This window comes from Rhinatrema bivittatum, chromosome 3 (assembly GCF_901001135.1).
Source record: "Rhinatrema bivittatum chromosome 3, aRhiBiv1.1, whole genome shotgun sequence".
Taxonomy (NCBI): Eukaryota; Metazoa; Chordata; class Amphibia; order Gymnophiona; family Rhinatrematidae; genus Rhinatrema; species Rhinatrema bivittatum.
Window position 1 is genome coordinate 423,724,215 of NC_042617.1, and position 14,402 is coordinate 423,738,616.

Sequence of the window (14,402 nt, forward strand, 5' to 3'; positions counted from 1 at the left end):
ACCCTTTAAATTAAATCCCCCACCCTCCCGAACCCCCCCCCCAAATGACTTAAATAACCTGCAGGTCCAGCGGCGGTCCGGAACGGCAGCGGTCCGGAACGGGCTCCTGCTACTGAATCTTGTTGTCTTCGGCCGGCGCCATTTTCCAAAATGGCGCCGAAAAATGGCGGCGGCCATAGACGAACACGATTGGACGGCAGGAGGTCCTTCCGGACCCCCGCTGGACTTTTGGCAAGTCTTGTGGGGGTCAGGAGGCCCCCCCCCAAGCTGGCCAAAAGTTCCTGGAGGTCCAGCGGGGGTCAGGGAGCGATTTCCCACCGCGAATCGTTTTCGTACGGAAAATGGCGCCGGCAGGAGATTGACTGCAGGTCGTTCAGCGAGACGCCGGAACCCTCGCTGAACGACCTCCTGCAGTCGATCTCCTGCCGGCGCCATTTTCCGTACGAAAACGATTTGCGGCGGGAAATCGCTCCCTGACCCCCGCTGGACCTCCAGGAACTTTTGGCCAGCTTGGGGGGGGCCTCCTGACCCCCACAAGACTTGCCAAAAGTCCAGCGGGGGTCCGGAAGGACCTCCTGCCGTCCAATCGTGTTCGTCTATGGCCGCCGCCATTTTTCGGCGCCATTTTGGAAAATGGCGCCGGCCGAAGACAACAAGATTCAGTAGCAGGAGCCCGTTCCGGACCGCTGCCGTTCCGGACCGCCGCTGGACCCGCAGGTTATTTAAGTCATTTGGGGGGGGGGGGGTTCGGGAGGGTGGGGGATTTAATTTAAAGGGTCGGGGGTGGGTTTTAGGGGGTTTTAGTGTGCCGGCTCACGATTCTAACGATTTATAACGATAAATCGTTAGAATCTCTATTGTATTGTGTTCCATAACGGTTTAAGACAATATTAAAATTATCGGACGATAATTTTAATCGTCCTAAAACGATTCACATCCCTAATAAATAGCTGTTTACTATGGTACTACCCCGAGAAGCACTCTCTCTCTCTCTCTCTTTTTATCTTTCTCTTTCTCTTCCTCTTCTTCTTCCTCTCTCTTCCATCTCATGGCCCTCCTCCAATCCTTCCTTAGCCTAAAAATGCACAAAACGCAATTTGTGAAAAAAATCACAATTTGCGTTATGGGCATATTGCACAGCTTAACACCAATGAAAAAGGTGTAGTTATTTTCGGCATTAAAACTGTGTGATATGGCTTTGCAAAATGCAAAGCCAGCCCACTTTTCCCAAAATCCCACCCTTAACTCCTCCCCTTTTAAAAGTTAGCATCGCACCATGCATTATGGTGCTTTTTGCATGCAAAAACACCTTAACACATGTGAAAAGGCCATAACGCGAGTTGGAAAATAACCCCCTAATTTAGTCCAGTCATCCCTGCAATCATGTACCAAATTTGGCCACTGGGTGTCACCGGCATACAATCTTCCTGTCAGCAGGAGCTATGAATGTTGTAGGGAGCAGAAGACCAAAGAAAATCTTAATTGATAGAGAAAATCTAGAATTAAATCCAGATGGGTTAAGTTAGGTGGAGAAATCCAGAAATAAATTTGATCTAGGATAGACCAGACCAATCAGAAATCAAGTCAAATCATTACCTGTTTGCCCATCTCTAGGATAAAGCAAAGACATGCATGTTTTTCCTGTGTACATTTCACCCTTTATATATGGATCTTTATGACTTCAGAAGCGTAGGAACCAATAAGTCTTTTTTGCAGTTGATATGGAACTATGCATCAGGGAGTTAACTGACAAACATCATAAAAGGGCAAACAAAATTCAATCAAGAATTAAAGCCAGGAGCAAGCACAGGTATAAAGGACAATCCCAAAGGCCTGCTTATAACTTTTGCAATACAGCTCAGCATGTTTGCATAGGGGAATAGGAATGAACTGTAGCCATTATATTAAACTATCAAAACTAAATCATATCCAAACAACATGATAGGCATTTAAATGAGAAGTTTGCTTCGTGAAAAGCACTTTAAATAGTGACATTACCACAATGCTTGTTTCAACTTATCATATAAACTGGGTCAGGATAATATTCAAACATTTATTTTACATACTACATTGTCACATTTCTTTTGCTTTAATTTCACTTTGAGATGAAAATTTTAATAGAAAAAAAAATAGAAGGGAGACAAGGAAAACAACAACAAAAGAAACTGATATTATTTTAGCATAAAGATAACAGTCCAGTTACATAAATTGCAGTGTGACTTAATATCAATTTATTAATGCTAGGCTCCTATTAAAGTGATACTGTACTGTACAATAGTCATTGTCTCACAATATCAATTTATTATTAAATAACTTGAAAATGCTGCTAATTGACCATGGTATCTAAATCAAGTCAGTTCTGGGGTCCAACAAGCTGGTTGAATGGAACTGGCACTTTCTTGCACATCAAACAGCTCGCTGGAGTGATATGATTGAAACCAGGTAAATTAAGTGTTTGGCATTCGTTAGGCTTCAGAAATACAGGGAGCAGCTTTAGAAACTACAAGAGTAAAGCCATCCATATGGCAGGCTTGTGAATTTTCGAGGTAGACAAGTTTTGATTGTTTTCCAGAACATGAAGAAAATATCTTTATTGTTATCTTTCTCGTTATATTGCTTCTTGAAAATCTCTGAAAAGATGACAGTGTTAGCTGTGTTTGTTATCTTATGAAATTTATTTTGTGCTAGCAGTGACAGGCTGTTGACTAATCCTCAGTAGAAAGAGCACAGGAAAAAAGGTACAATAGTTCCTGACCCAAAGCTCTTTTTTTTTCCATATAGGACTACTGAATACATAAATAAAATAAAAGGCATTATGCAGAATTAATTTGGTTGAAACTTAACAGATGGACAGACTGCTGATATATATTTTTAGACACAGAATAGAAATCACTGGACATTATTTGAGACTTGTTTGTTGATGAGAAGCAAAATGTTAAGATAATTAATTTTGTGAAGGTAAAACATTACTTAGAAAATCGAAGTTTAAAATGCCATAGGAAAGTATTCTGAACCTATAGTTTATATGCATTTCTCTTAACACAACACAGGATAATATTATTCATATGTGGAAGAAAATTATTTTTTAATATAAAGCTTAAAACCCTGCCAAAGAATGTTTGCAGCATACACACGCGATAAACCTTTAGTAAATAACCCCCCAAGTTTGTAATTGTACCTTGAATCCAACAGGAAGCAAATTAAACCCGAGTGGAAGAATGATAACCTGCTAGAAAATCTTTGGCATCTCTTCCCCTCCCCCTCCCCTTCCCCCTCCTCCTTCCCCACCAAGCCACTGACTACTCCCCAGTATTTTTTATTTAAATATGCATTATTATAGTACCACATTATTTATTGTCCTAGTACATCCCATAACGGAAAAGTTCAACTTAGGAAAAAAATGTTTTATTAATTCAGCAGTATTTATTATAATATGATTCATTTAATTTAGTAGTAGAAATCTGAGTACCTATTCTGTTTTTTTTAAGCATAATAGGCTGTATAATGAATGCTGTGTTTGTTTCAATGTTCAGAATAAGAATAGTTGGTATAAAAATAATTTAAAAGGATTTTAAGATGTGGCAGAGAATTGAAGATATTACAGCAAGTTGTGGTAAACCTGAAAACTGTATTCAATTGTGAGCTGTCAACACTATAAGCTTTCAGCATTTTTTTTAACTTTCAAAATGAGGTTAAAGTTAAATGATCAACAAGCTGGAAAAAAAGTTATGCAAATGTATAACACAGCGGAATTGTTTGGCGTTCTGGTGGTTCCATATCATGATGAAGCTGAACAAAACTTAAGGTTCTCCCAAACCTTTAATGAACAAACACCTTACCGATTTTATGCTAAATTAGTAGGTTTTGCTGCTGCAGTATGCATGCGGGCTGAGGCAGACAGATAGACCAATCATTGACAATAGGCACTTTTGTTGTTGACTCCCAGAGATACGCAATGGCTTCACCAAATTGACCTGTCTAATAATGTTCTATTGACTTTTCCTTTAGTAACTTCTTCAAACCCCATTTTACAGCATCCTCTGGCAACAAATTCCACAGCTTGACTGTGAGCTGAGTGAAAAATATACTTTCTGCAATCTGCTACCTGTTAGTTTCATGTAGTGTCTCTTAGTCTTAGTACAATTTGAAAGGGTAAATAAATAACTGTCCTCTATTTAACCATTCCTCACTACTCATGATTTTATAAACCTGTTATTGAATGAAGATTTTTTTCCATTGGCATAGAATGGGGAAAAAGTATTTTCTGAATAAAGCCCAACCTTAAGAATTCTAATATTATCAGTCATATGTGGAACCTAAAAGATTTGGAACTATCTTGGTGGTAGAGACAGCATGAAGACTTGCTTCTTTAATTTTAATATTGCTCTACATATGTTTCTATTTCAGCTCCCTGTGGATATAATGTAACATCTCTGAATGGTACAGTTTATTCCCCAGGATTTCCAGATGAATATCCAAATTCAAAGGACTGTACATGGCTTATTGCTGTACCACAGGGCCATGGAATTTATATTAACTTTACCTTATTACAGACTGAGCCAGTGAATGACTACATTGCAGTATGGTATGTAGCCTATCAAAATACAAATGAATAGTATCTAATAATTTAGTTTATTGATTTCTAATTATTGTATGATATGTCTTGCATTTATAACTAGAGGTATCTGAGACTTAAGTGCAGAATCAGAGAATCTACGTAAAAAAAAACAACATGTGTATAGATATGTACCCTTGCCTCACACCACATATAGTAAAGGATGTGCGTTTGGATGATCTCAAAATAAAAAAATGCAATAAGTCATTTTTTGTTCTGTTTAGCCAAATAGAATGGGTATATGGTCCAAAAATATCCAAATCATTTTTTTACTCATTCAGGGGGTCATTTATCAAAATGCGATAAGGCGTTTTCGCATGCGTTAAGGGCTTATCGCATGCGAAAAGCCCCGTTAACGCATGTGAAAACGTGTTTAATGCATGCGATCGCACCATATCGTACGGTGTGATGCAAATTCAGAAAATAGGAGGAGTTAGGGATGGAGAGTGGGCTGGGTTAGCCTATCTGTGAAGAGCTATTGCACAGCTGTAATGCTGATTTTAACTACACCTCTTTGGATTGCATTAGGCTGTGTGATAGCTGCTGTGAGGTAAGGTTTCATTGCCATTTGTAATGTCTCCTGTAAGTCCTATTTCAGGTGAATTGATGGGTCTAGAGAGCCTTAGGGGAGAGAGAGTGAAAGAGAGAGACTGGCCATAATGTCAGGGCCCATAGGTAGGTATTTGTATCCCTATGGTAGGCCCACCTAGTAACTCGAGGTGGGGTTTAGGTATGAGTGTAGGAAGTTAGGGGCCACTTTGACATTCTACGTGACACCTACGAACAGAACAGTGGTCTCTTGTGAAGATTTGCTGGCCTTCTGAGTGAGGAAACTCACTCCAAGATGAGGTTTGGGCAATGTTCTCTCAACCTAGCTTGATGTTACCCAGGGAGAGAGTCCCTCAAGCTAGGTTGAGAAAACCTTGCCCAAATCTCATCTTGGAGTGAGTTTTCTCACTCTCTCTCTCTCTCTCTCTTTCTCTCTCTCCCCATTAACAATGGTCCCCTGGTGGTTGAATGAAGGAAATACAACAGGTCTGGCACTTATTGCAGAATCTGAAAATGGGATTGCAATTTGCGCTAACTTAGCTCTTCGCACAGGTAATTAGCGATAAATGTTATATTAGCATAAAACATGCCCCTTTTGCTATCGCATACAGTACTTACCGCATTTTGATGAATCCACCCCTCAGTTTGATACTATTAAAGTCTATAGGAGAAGCAAAGCCAAGCAGAGTAGTCGATTGGGGATGGGACAAGGAAGGAAAAGGACCAATCATGTTTCAGCACTTTTTCAACCAGCTTACCCCAACTGGCTGCTTTATAGATTGATGTCAACATTATTTTCATGTGAAAGCGAAAATAGGAGTAGACAGTGACTACTTGGATTTCAGATAGAGAAAGCAGATATTTTGAAACTCCTTGCCTCAAAGTTCCAGAGTTAAAGAAAAGATTAGAAACAAAGCTTTAGATGTAGAGGAGAAAGCAGGGTATGCTCTTACAGTGAATGCTACTATATCATAGCTCTGCTGCTAGCAGTAGGAGAAACTAAAATCAGGGTTTCCCCTTCCCTCCCAGCTTTTAATGATTGTATGGCCATGGTAAGGGCCTCAAAATTCATTCTTCTCAGAGAATTGGCCAATCTTTGTCAAATTGCCATGGAAGACTGAACACCCTTTCAAAAGCATTGATAGAAGTGGATGACACATTTTCTTTCTCCTTTCCACACTCCCTCCCCAGTAGAAAATCATTGGTGGCAGTGGAAGGTGTATTTCTCCTTTCCTTCATACCTGCCTTCCCAGGAAGAAAGACTTTGGTGGCAGTAGATGGCACAGTTTACCCTCCTCCCATCCCAACTATATTCCCCCACTTACCAGCTCCTATTATTTTCAAACAGGAGGAGAACATCAGACTTGCACTTCTTCCAGCACCCTCCCTCCTTGCCAAGGCCTGAATGGTGTGCTTTGAACCACAAAATGCTGCAGCATGATCCTTGATCAATGCCAGCAAATTTGAATGGATAACCCCTCTCCTAAAATCTCTTCACTGGCTCCCCATCTCCTCTTATATCTCTTTCAGATTTCTTCTCTGGCCTATAAGGCAATTAATGGCCTGGCTTCCTCCTACCTAAACAGCCATCTGTATGTATACTCTCCTGCTCACTCTCTTCGCACACTGCCTAACTAATACCTGTCCCCAAGGAACTGCAGCTTGCTAGCATGAGGAATAAAACATTTTCTGCCTCTGTTACTTCTCTCAGGCACTCCTTGCACTGGATATCAGGCTAACACCAGACCTCCAGATTTAAAAAAAATGAAAACTGGCTGTTTCTGGAAGCCTTTGGCTCATAAACATGGATCCCTGGCTCCTTGTTTCAAAAGTGTTGTTTTATTCTGTATCACTATTGGTTTTGGTTTTTGTTTCCCCTATGTTCTTATAATTTCCTCCTTTGGCTATATGTAAGTTGATAAGTAGACCTCCGGCCCTGTTGCTTTGTAACTTGCTTTGAATTCACTTGCTGGAAAAGGTGTAATAAATAAACAATGAGGAGGAGGATCATATACCTGCAGGATAAGACCGCATTTCTCTTCTACAGCAGGCAGGTACCAAGTGTCAGTGTCTTAAGAAACATACAGCGTCATTTTTCAAAACACAATTGGCCATTATCGCATGCCTTAGGGCCTTATTGCATGCTATACCGTCCTAATGCACGTGATAATGACCACATCACGATGTAAAAATTAAAATGAGGGAAAGAGGAGGGGTTAGGGCAGGGTTTAGGCAGGATTAACAACATTTTGGGCCTGGTAGCGCTGTGGGCAATAATGTTTTACACATTATTGCCAGCAGTAGCCCCGGAAATAAGCTACACCTTTTTCAGAGGTGCTATGGGGGCAATAGTGTGTGCCATGACTGCAATCCCAGTGGGTGAAAATGCACCACTGTGATTCGGCTGGGTATACACTATCACCCCCTGCCCCTTTTCTGGCTGCGGCTCTTCTTTCCACTATATTTATATCAGAATGATGAATCTAGGCCATACAGAGCTAGAGACTGATTGTCTTTTGCACCATGGCTCTTGATATGGCAAATTTATATCTTATATTTGTTGAACATATCTGGCTGACAAATAGTTATGGTGTTGTTACATTGACAATATTTTGATGTTGAGGGGGAGTCCTTATGAGTTGGAAACATTTTTTATTTGATATAATCAATGTGATCCACATTTAATATTTGCATATACCATGAGCATACAGAAAGTATCTTTTTTAGGCATTAGTATATGGTCATTTTCCTCTTTTAATTTTTCATAAACCTATGGATAGATATATCTTTTTTAATGCTATAAGTTCTCACTCTCAGTCAGGCCTATACAGTACAGTGCGCTCAGACGGAGCGCACTGTTAACCTGCCCTTGGACGCACATTTTCCCTTACCCCTTATTCAGTAAGGGGAGGAAAACACGCGTCCAACCCATGGCACCTAATAGCGCCCTCAACATGCAAATGAATGTTGATGGCCCTATTAGGCATGTCCGCGCAATACAGTAAGTAAAATGTGCAGCCAAGCCGCACATTTTACTTTAAGAAATTAGCGCCTACCCAAAGGTAGGCGCTAGTTTCTGCCGGCACAGGGAAAGTGCACAGAAAAGCAGTAATAACTGCTTAAGTCGGAGGTCCCGAAGAGTAAAAAAAGAAAAAAATGTTTAAATGGGCCGGCGGCTGTTGGGCCGAAAACCGGACGCTCAATTTTGCCGGTGTCCGGTTTCCAAGCCCATGGCTGTCAGCGGGCTCGAGAACCAACGCCGGCAAAATTCAGTGTCGGCTGTCAAACCCGCTGACAGCCACCGCTCCAAGCTAAAAGGAGGCGCTAGGGACACGCTAGTGTCCCTAGCGCCTCCTTTTGCCTTTTAATTCAATCATTTGAACAAAGCTGCAGGGAGCCTGCCTGCCTCTTTTCAGCTCTCTGCTTCTGTTCCATTCCCTCCCCTCACAAACAGCCTGCAGAGAAATTTATTCTGTTTTTCCCCTACCCCCTTCCTCCTCTCCTGAAGTCCCCTGGCAAACAGCCTGCAGGGATCTGTCTTCTGTTTTTTTTCCCCTACCCCCTTCCTCCTCCTCTGAAGTGAAGGAGTGAGGGAAGTGAAGTTGGACTGTATAGAGGAAGCAGTCAGTATGTTTGATCCCTGAAAGATCTCTTAAATCCTCATCAAACCAAAGCTGAATTTTATATTCAGTAATTCCTGGATGGTGTGATGTCCTTATAGAAGAATTTCATCTAAATACAAAGGTTCTTGCACCCACATCTGTGGCCAATCATCATATACCATTTTCAAAGACCTGGATGTGTTTGGGAAGTCTGCAGCTGCTGGTGTCTTACTGCTGACAGGGAGGGCACTAATTCATAGTAGCCATATTGAGTGGCAATACTGCTAATAAGTTTCAACTTTGAATCTGTTACCATGTGTCCAATATATGTGTAACCCTTGGGCTAGCTTCCCATCACAGGGCCCCAAAGACCACACTTCAATTATGGACTTAAATGTGTAACTTTCCTTTCATGATGTTAAGCCTCTCTGAAAGTCCAAGATCTCTGTTGGGGGCAAGATTACTTCCTAGGCACTGAGCATTGTTCAATCGATATTTTAAACATTAAAGTCTCTGGTATACTGCATCAGTATTCTGGAAGCAATTGATGGTTTCTAACTTAGCTTTTACTGATTAAAGATAGAAATTGAATGAAAATATTAAGTTACAATTTCTTGGTATTTACAATCCATTTTACAGCTTCAGATCTTCGAATAAATCTGTGATTTTAAGTTTCCAGTTAATTTAGTCTGGTATGAATGCCAATTTATTTTCTCATCTCTAATCCATCCCAATTAATGGGGAAGTTTTGAGCTTCCTCCCACAAGTTAATTAATGAGATGATATCCCAATTTAAATGTACTAATTCAAAGTCCCATTCCTCATACCTTGGTCCAGTTAATTCAGTCATTCTCCTTATTTACCTGTTGGTACCTCTCTTCAATATTTGATGATATAAATGTGGTTAATTCTAGATAGATGCCACAGATCCTCTTCACAGTCTCCTTCTCCCCCCACCTCCCCCACCTCCCCCACGAATGAACAAAGATCCAATTCCTCTCCAGGACTACCCATAGTCCATTGATTCTCTCTGGATGAGAGACATCTCTCCCTTTAAAAGGAACACATTGAAGCCCTAGACTCTTGGGTACTCACAGGCATTTGTAAAATTAAACCTGGAAAAAGGAACTAAAAGCAGAGAGAGGAAGGGTGGAATAATTTCCTTCTCTAAAACCAAAAGGGTTCCAAAAAGTCATCAAAGTAAGTCAAAAATACCCTTTCTATTTTAACATGCCCAGGTATCCAACCTGGAGACCCAAGGGCCCATTTTTAAAAAAAATAAACAGGAGCCGTCATAAACACATGGTGCCCCACTATATCCTAACATGGTGCCTGGGTTTTTATGTACTCTGGGACTCACCATTCCTGGCACCCACATGGGAGAGCTATAGAAACATAGAAATGATGGCAGAAAAGGACCAAACGGTCCATCCAGTCTGCCCAGCAAGCTTATGGTAGTATATGCCGTACCATACAAGTCACCCCCATACTTTGGTTCCCAGACCTTTAAAAGTCAGGGTCCTAGTTGGTTGCTGTTTGAGTCCAATTCCCCAACAATAATACTATCCCTATTCCCCCTATGACAATGGGATATTACTCTTAGGAGAAACCCATAGGACTCTCAACATATGTGTACAGATATATTTCTGTCTAATAAATAGCTTGGTAAACTGTTGATATTGAGGACATTTTCAGCATAATAAGCTCACATACTCAGAAAGAAGACAAAGACTTTCTCAAGAAAATATAAAAAGGATGGTTGCACTCTATCAATTCAAAACAAACGTGACATTTCACAGTTAAGTTTGCAACTTATGAGGTCCATATTCAAAAGCATTTAGCTGACTAACTCAGATGTTAGCCAGCTAAATGAAAATTTGGGCACATATCCAGCTAAATTCTAGCTTTATAATAAGTTAGGAGGCTAGAATTTACCTGCCTAACAGGTTCATTCATCAAGCCGCATTAGGGCTCTAATGAGCATTATATCATGTATATCACATGATATATGCAATATTTTCCATCTTTCCACACAGATGCCCTCCTCTGTTACAATGACCTTCTTTGCATGTGATTTGCATGCATGAATGATGCAAATGTTTGCAAAGAAGTTCATTAATAGACATTTTTATGCAAATATTTTATAATGGCCAACTGAGAAGGTGATCACCCATGATAAAATAATAATAACCTCCTTGTAAAGTGTTAGATGTGTGGTGAAAGGCCTGGGACCTTAACAAGGTCCCAAGGCTCCCGCTGCACATTTAAAGGGGCTGGTAAAAAAAATTCAGCCAAAAGGGGAAGTTGAGCGAGGGTCAGTTCTGACTCCTGTTTCAATATGGGGCTACTGATCGAGGCATCCTTGATCCCCCAAAATAGAAACAAATGTTAAATTATGCATGCAGCACCATCAGCCCCCCCCCCCCCCCCCCCCCCCCCCCGAGGACATAGCTCCCCAGTCCCATGTCCCAAAGAGAAATACAACTACCTCCACCCCTCAGGCCCCTCTACCACTACCCACTGCCCAAAACAATTCTGTTCAGGATCCCCTATAACCTCCCGCAATCTCCTGCCACCCCCCCCCCCCCTCCAGAACACTCTCTACCTTAAACTAGATCCTGCTTCAGGGCTGAGTGCAGCCTTGCACCCAGCCCAGTTGGTGCCATTTTCTGAAATGGTGCTGGCCAGGCCCTCCCCACTCATGTGACTGAGGTAAGGTCTGGGGAATGGACTCCTGTTCAACCTCCCTATTTGGCCATGTTTTTTTGTTTTTGGTGGGGGGCAGCAGCCTTATAAGTCGATGGTGGTCCTATAAGGTTGGAGCCACCATTGCATTAAAGGGCCATGTTGTTTTTGTCGCGGTATTTGGTCACGACACAAAAGAAAGCACCATATAGCCATAATGCTTTTTCAGGGGAGGGGCCCCACTATCACGGCAACATCCCCTCGCAATAGTGGGACCCCCCTCCTGTGAGAAAACATCACATCTTGATGAATCTAGGGGTAAGTTAGCAGTGTTCTGGGGGCATAACTGGGAGTAGTTGAGTTAGCCAGCTAAGTTAACCAGCTATTTCCACGTGGATCTTGCTCACCACAGATGCCAGCCTGAGCGGCTGGGGCGCACACTGCGAAGAACTCACCCCACAAGGGCGGTGGAACAGAGAAGAGTCAGCGTGGAACATCAACCGTCTAGAGGCCCGGGCAGTCCGATTGGCATGCCTTCGATTTGCTCACCGACTGAAGAACAGAGCAGTCAGAGTGATGTCCGACAACGCCACCACGGTGGCATACATCAACCGTCAGGGCGGAACCAGAAGCCGACAGGTATCTCTGGAGATCGCCCCTCTGATGACTTGGGCAGAGGTGAATCTTCAGGACATCTCCGCCATCCACATTGCTGGGAAGGACAATACCACAGCAGACTTCCTCAGCAGGGAAAGCCTAAATCTGGGAGAGTGGCAGCTCTCACCCACGGCCTTACAGATGATTGTGGATCATTGGGGGATTCCAGACATGGATTTACTGGCGGACAAGTCCAACGCTCAAGTACCCAATACTTCAGCCGCAAGCGCAACCCGTGCTCACACAGAATCGATGCCCTGGTTCAGCCATGGCCTCCAGGGACCCTACTGTACGCCTTTCCTCCGTGGCCTCTGCTAGGCGCTGTCATCCGCAAGATTCAGAGACACCGGGGCCTAGTCCTTCTAGTGGCGCCAGACTGGCCAAGAAGACCCTGGTATGCGGACATGAGAAGACTCCTGGCAGGGGAGCCCCTTCCCCTGCCTCCTCTCTGGGACCTTCTACATCAAGGTCCCATTCTTCACGAGGATCCGGCTCAATTCTCTCTTACGGTATGGCCCTTGAGAGGGCTAGATTGAAGAAGAAGGGTTACTTGGAGCCCGTGATTGATACCCTCCTCCGAGCTCGCAAGTTTTCCACATCCCTCACATACATCTGGATCTGGAGAGTATTTGAAGCATGGTGCGACGCTCACAGCACCAATCCACATGCAACCACAATCCCTATTGTGTTGGATTTCCTGCAGGATGGACTTCAGAAGGGACTCTCCCTCAGCTCCATCAAGGTTCAGGTGGCTGCGCTGTCTTGCTATGGTCCCAGGAAGGATGGCAAGACCATCGCCAAGCACCCGGATGTTTCTCGCTTCCTGCAGGGAGTCAAGCATATTCGTCCGCCACTGAAGTGGCCTGAGCCGTTGTGGAACCTCAACCTGGTTTTGGATTTCCTCGCGGGTTCCACCTTCAGACCCCTTCGGGGCCTGTCTCTTTGTTCTCTAACCTTGAAAATGGTGTTTTTGCTGGCTGTATGTTCCGCCCGCCGCATCTCAGAGCTACAAGCATTGTCCTGCCGTGATCCCTTTCTCAGGATCACTCCAGAGGCTATCCATCTTCGTACAGTTCCCTCCTTTCTACCTAAAGTGGTTTCACAGTTTCATCTTAATCAAACCATATCCTTGCCTACCACGGCAGGTCTGAAGAAATCTGATGAAGGGCGTTTATTACGCCATCTCGACATTGGCAGATTGCTGTCCAGATATTTGGAACTTACACAAGACCTACGAAAGACGGACCATCTGTTCGTCCTGTACAGCGGGAAGAAGCTAGGTGAAGCGGCCTCGCGGCCCACCATCGCCCGCTGGATTAAAGAAGCTGTCAGAGCAGCGTACGTAGAGGCCGGGAAGTCTCCGCCTCTACAAGTCAAGGCTCATTATACCAGAGCACAGGCAGCATCTTGGGCAGAATCCAGGATGCTATCTCCTGCAGAAATCTGTAAAGCGGCGACGTGGTCCTCCCTCCATACCTTCTCCAGGTTCTATCGGCTGGATGTCCAGGCCAGGGAGGACTCGGCATTTGCGAGGGCGGTACTACATGGGCCTCAGGCAGCCTTCCGCCCAGGCTGGGAGTAAAGCTTTTGTACATCCCATTTGTTCTGAGTCCATCTGGCTACACGCCAGGAAATGTTGGGATTACTACCTGATAATCCCCTTTTCCTTAGTGTAGACAGATGGACTCAGCATCCCGCCCAGCTGCCTGCGTACATGGGTATCACCGATTCAAGGTAAGCCATGTCATCTGCTGCCATAAGAGCGTACACTCTACCAGGTGTCCACGCCTTCCGGTTGGGACTGCTGGCGGTCTCCAGCTACTATCAATCGGTCAGGGGAATCCTGTTTCACTTTTTAACTGAGCGTCAGTACACACATCTATAACAGCTTTTGCAAGGAAGATTACTGAATAGCTACGCTTCCTGTGGGGATATATACGCCCCCGTGCTGACGTCAGATCCGTCTGCAACTGCTAGCATGCGGATACTATCCCATTTGTTCTGAGTCCATCTGTCTACACTAAGGAAAAGGGGATTATCAGGTAGTAATCCCAACATTTTAAAGCTGAAAACTGCAGCACACATATGTGAGATACCCGTGTAACTTTATTGCTGCTTCTGATGAGGAGCACGTCTGTAGACCTCAAGTTTTAGGACTTATAGAACAGAGTGAGAGATCTGGGTCAACTGAGCAGTATGCAGGATGAAGGGCTAAAGGGTTCTGGAAGACCTTGATATTAACTGGAAAACCTATGCACGAATTGGAAACCTGGGAAAGTAGCTCATATGAGCAT

At 43.4% G+C, this 14,402-nt stretch overlaps 1 protein-coding gene across 1 annotated transcript in view; it reads left to right on the forward strand.

Moving 5' to 3' along the window:
- CSMD1 (CUB and Sushi multiple domains 1) overlaps positions 1–14,402 on the forward strand; it is a 4,035,193-nt gene that overhangs the window by 3,404,531 nt on the left and 616,260 nt on the right. The window contains 1 exon segment of the mRNA XM_029596871.1: positions 4,408–4,585. Coding sequence (XP_029452731.1) covers positions 4,408–4,585 — 178 coding nt within the window.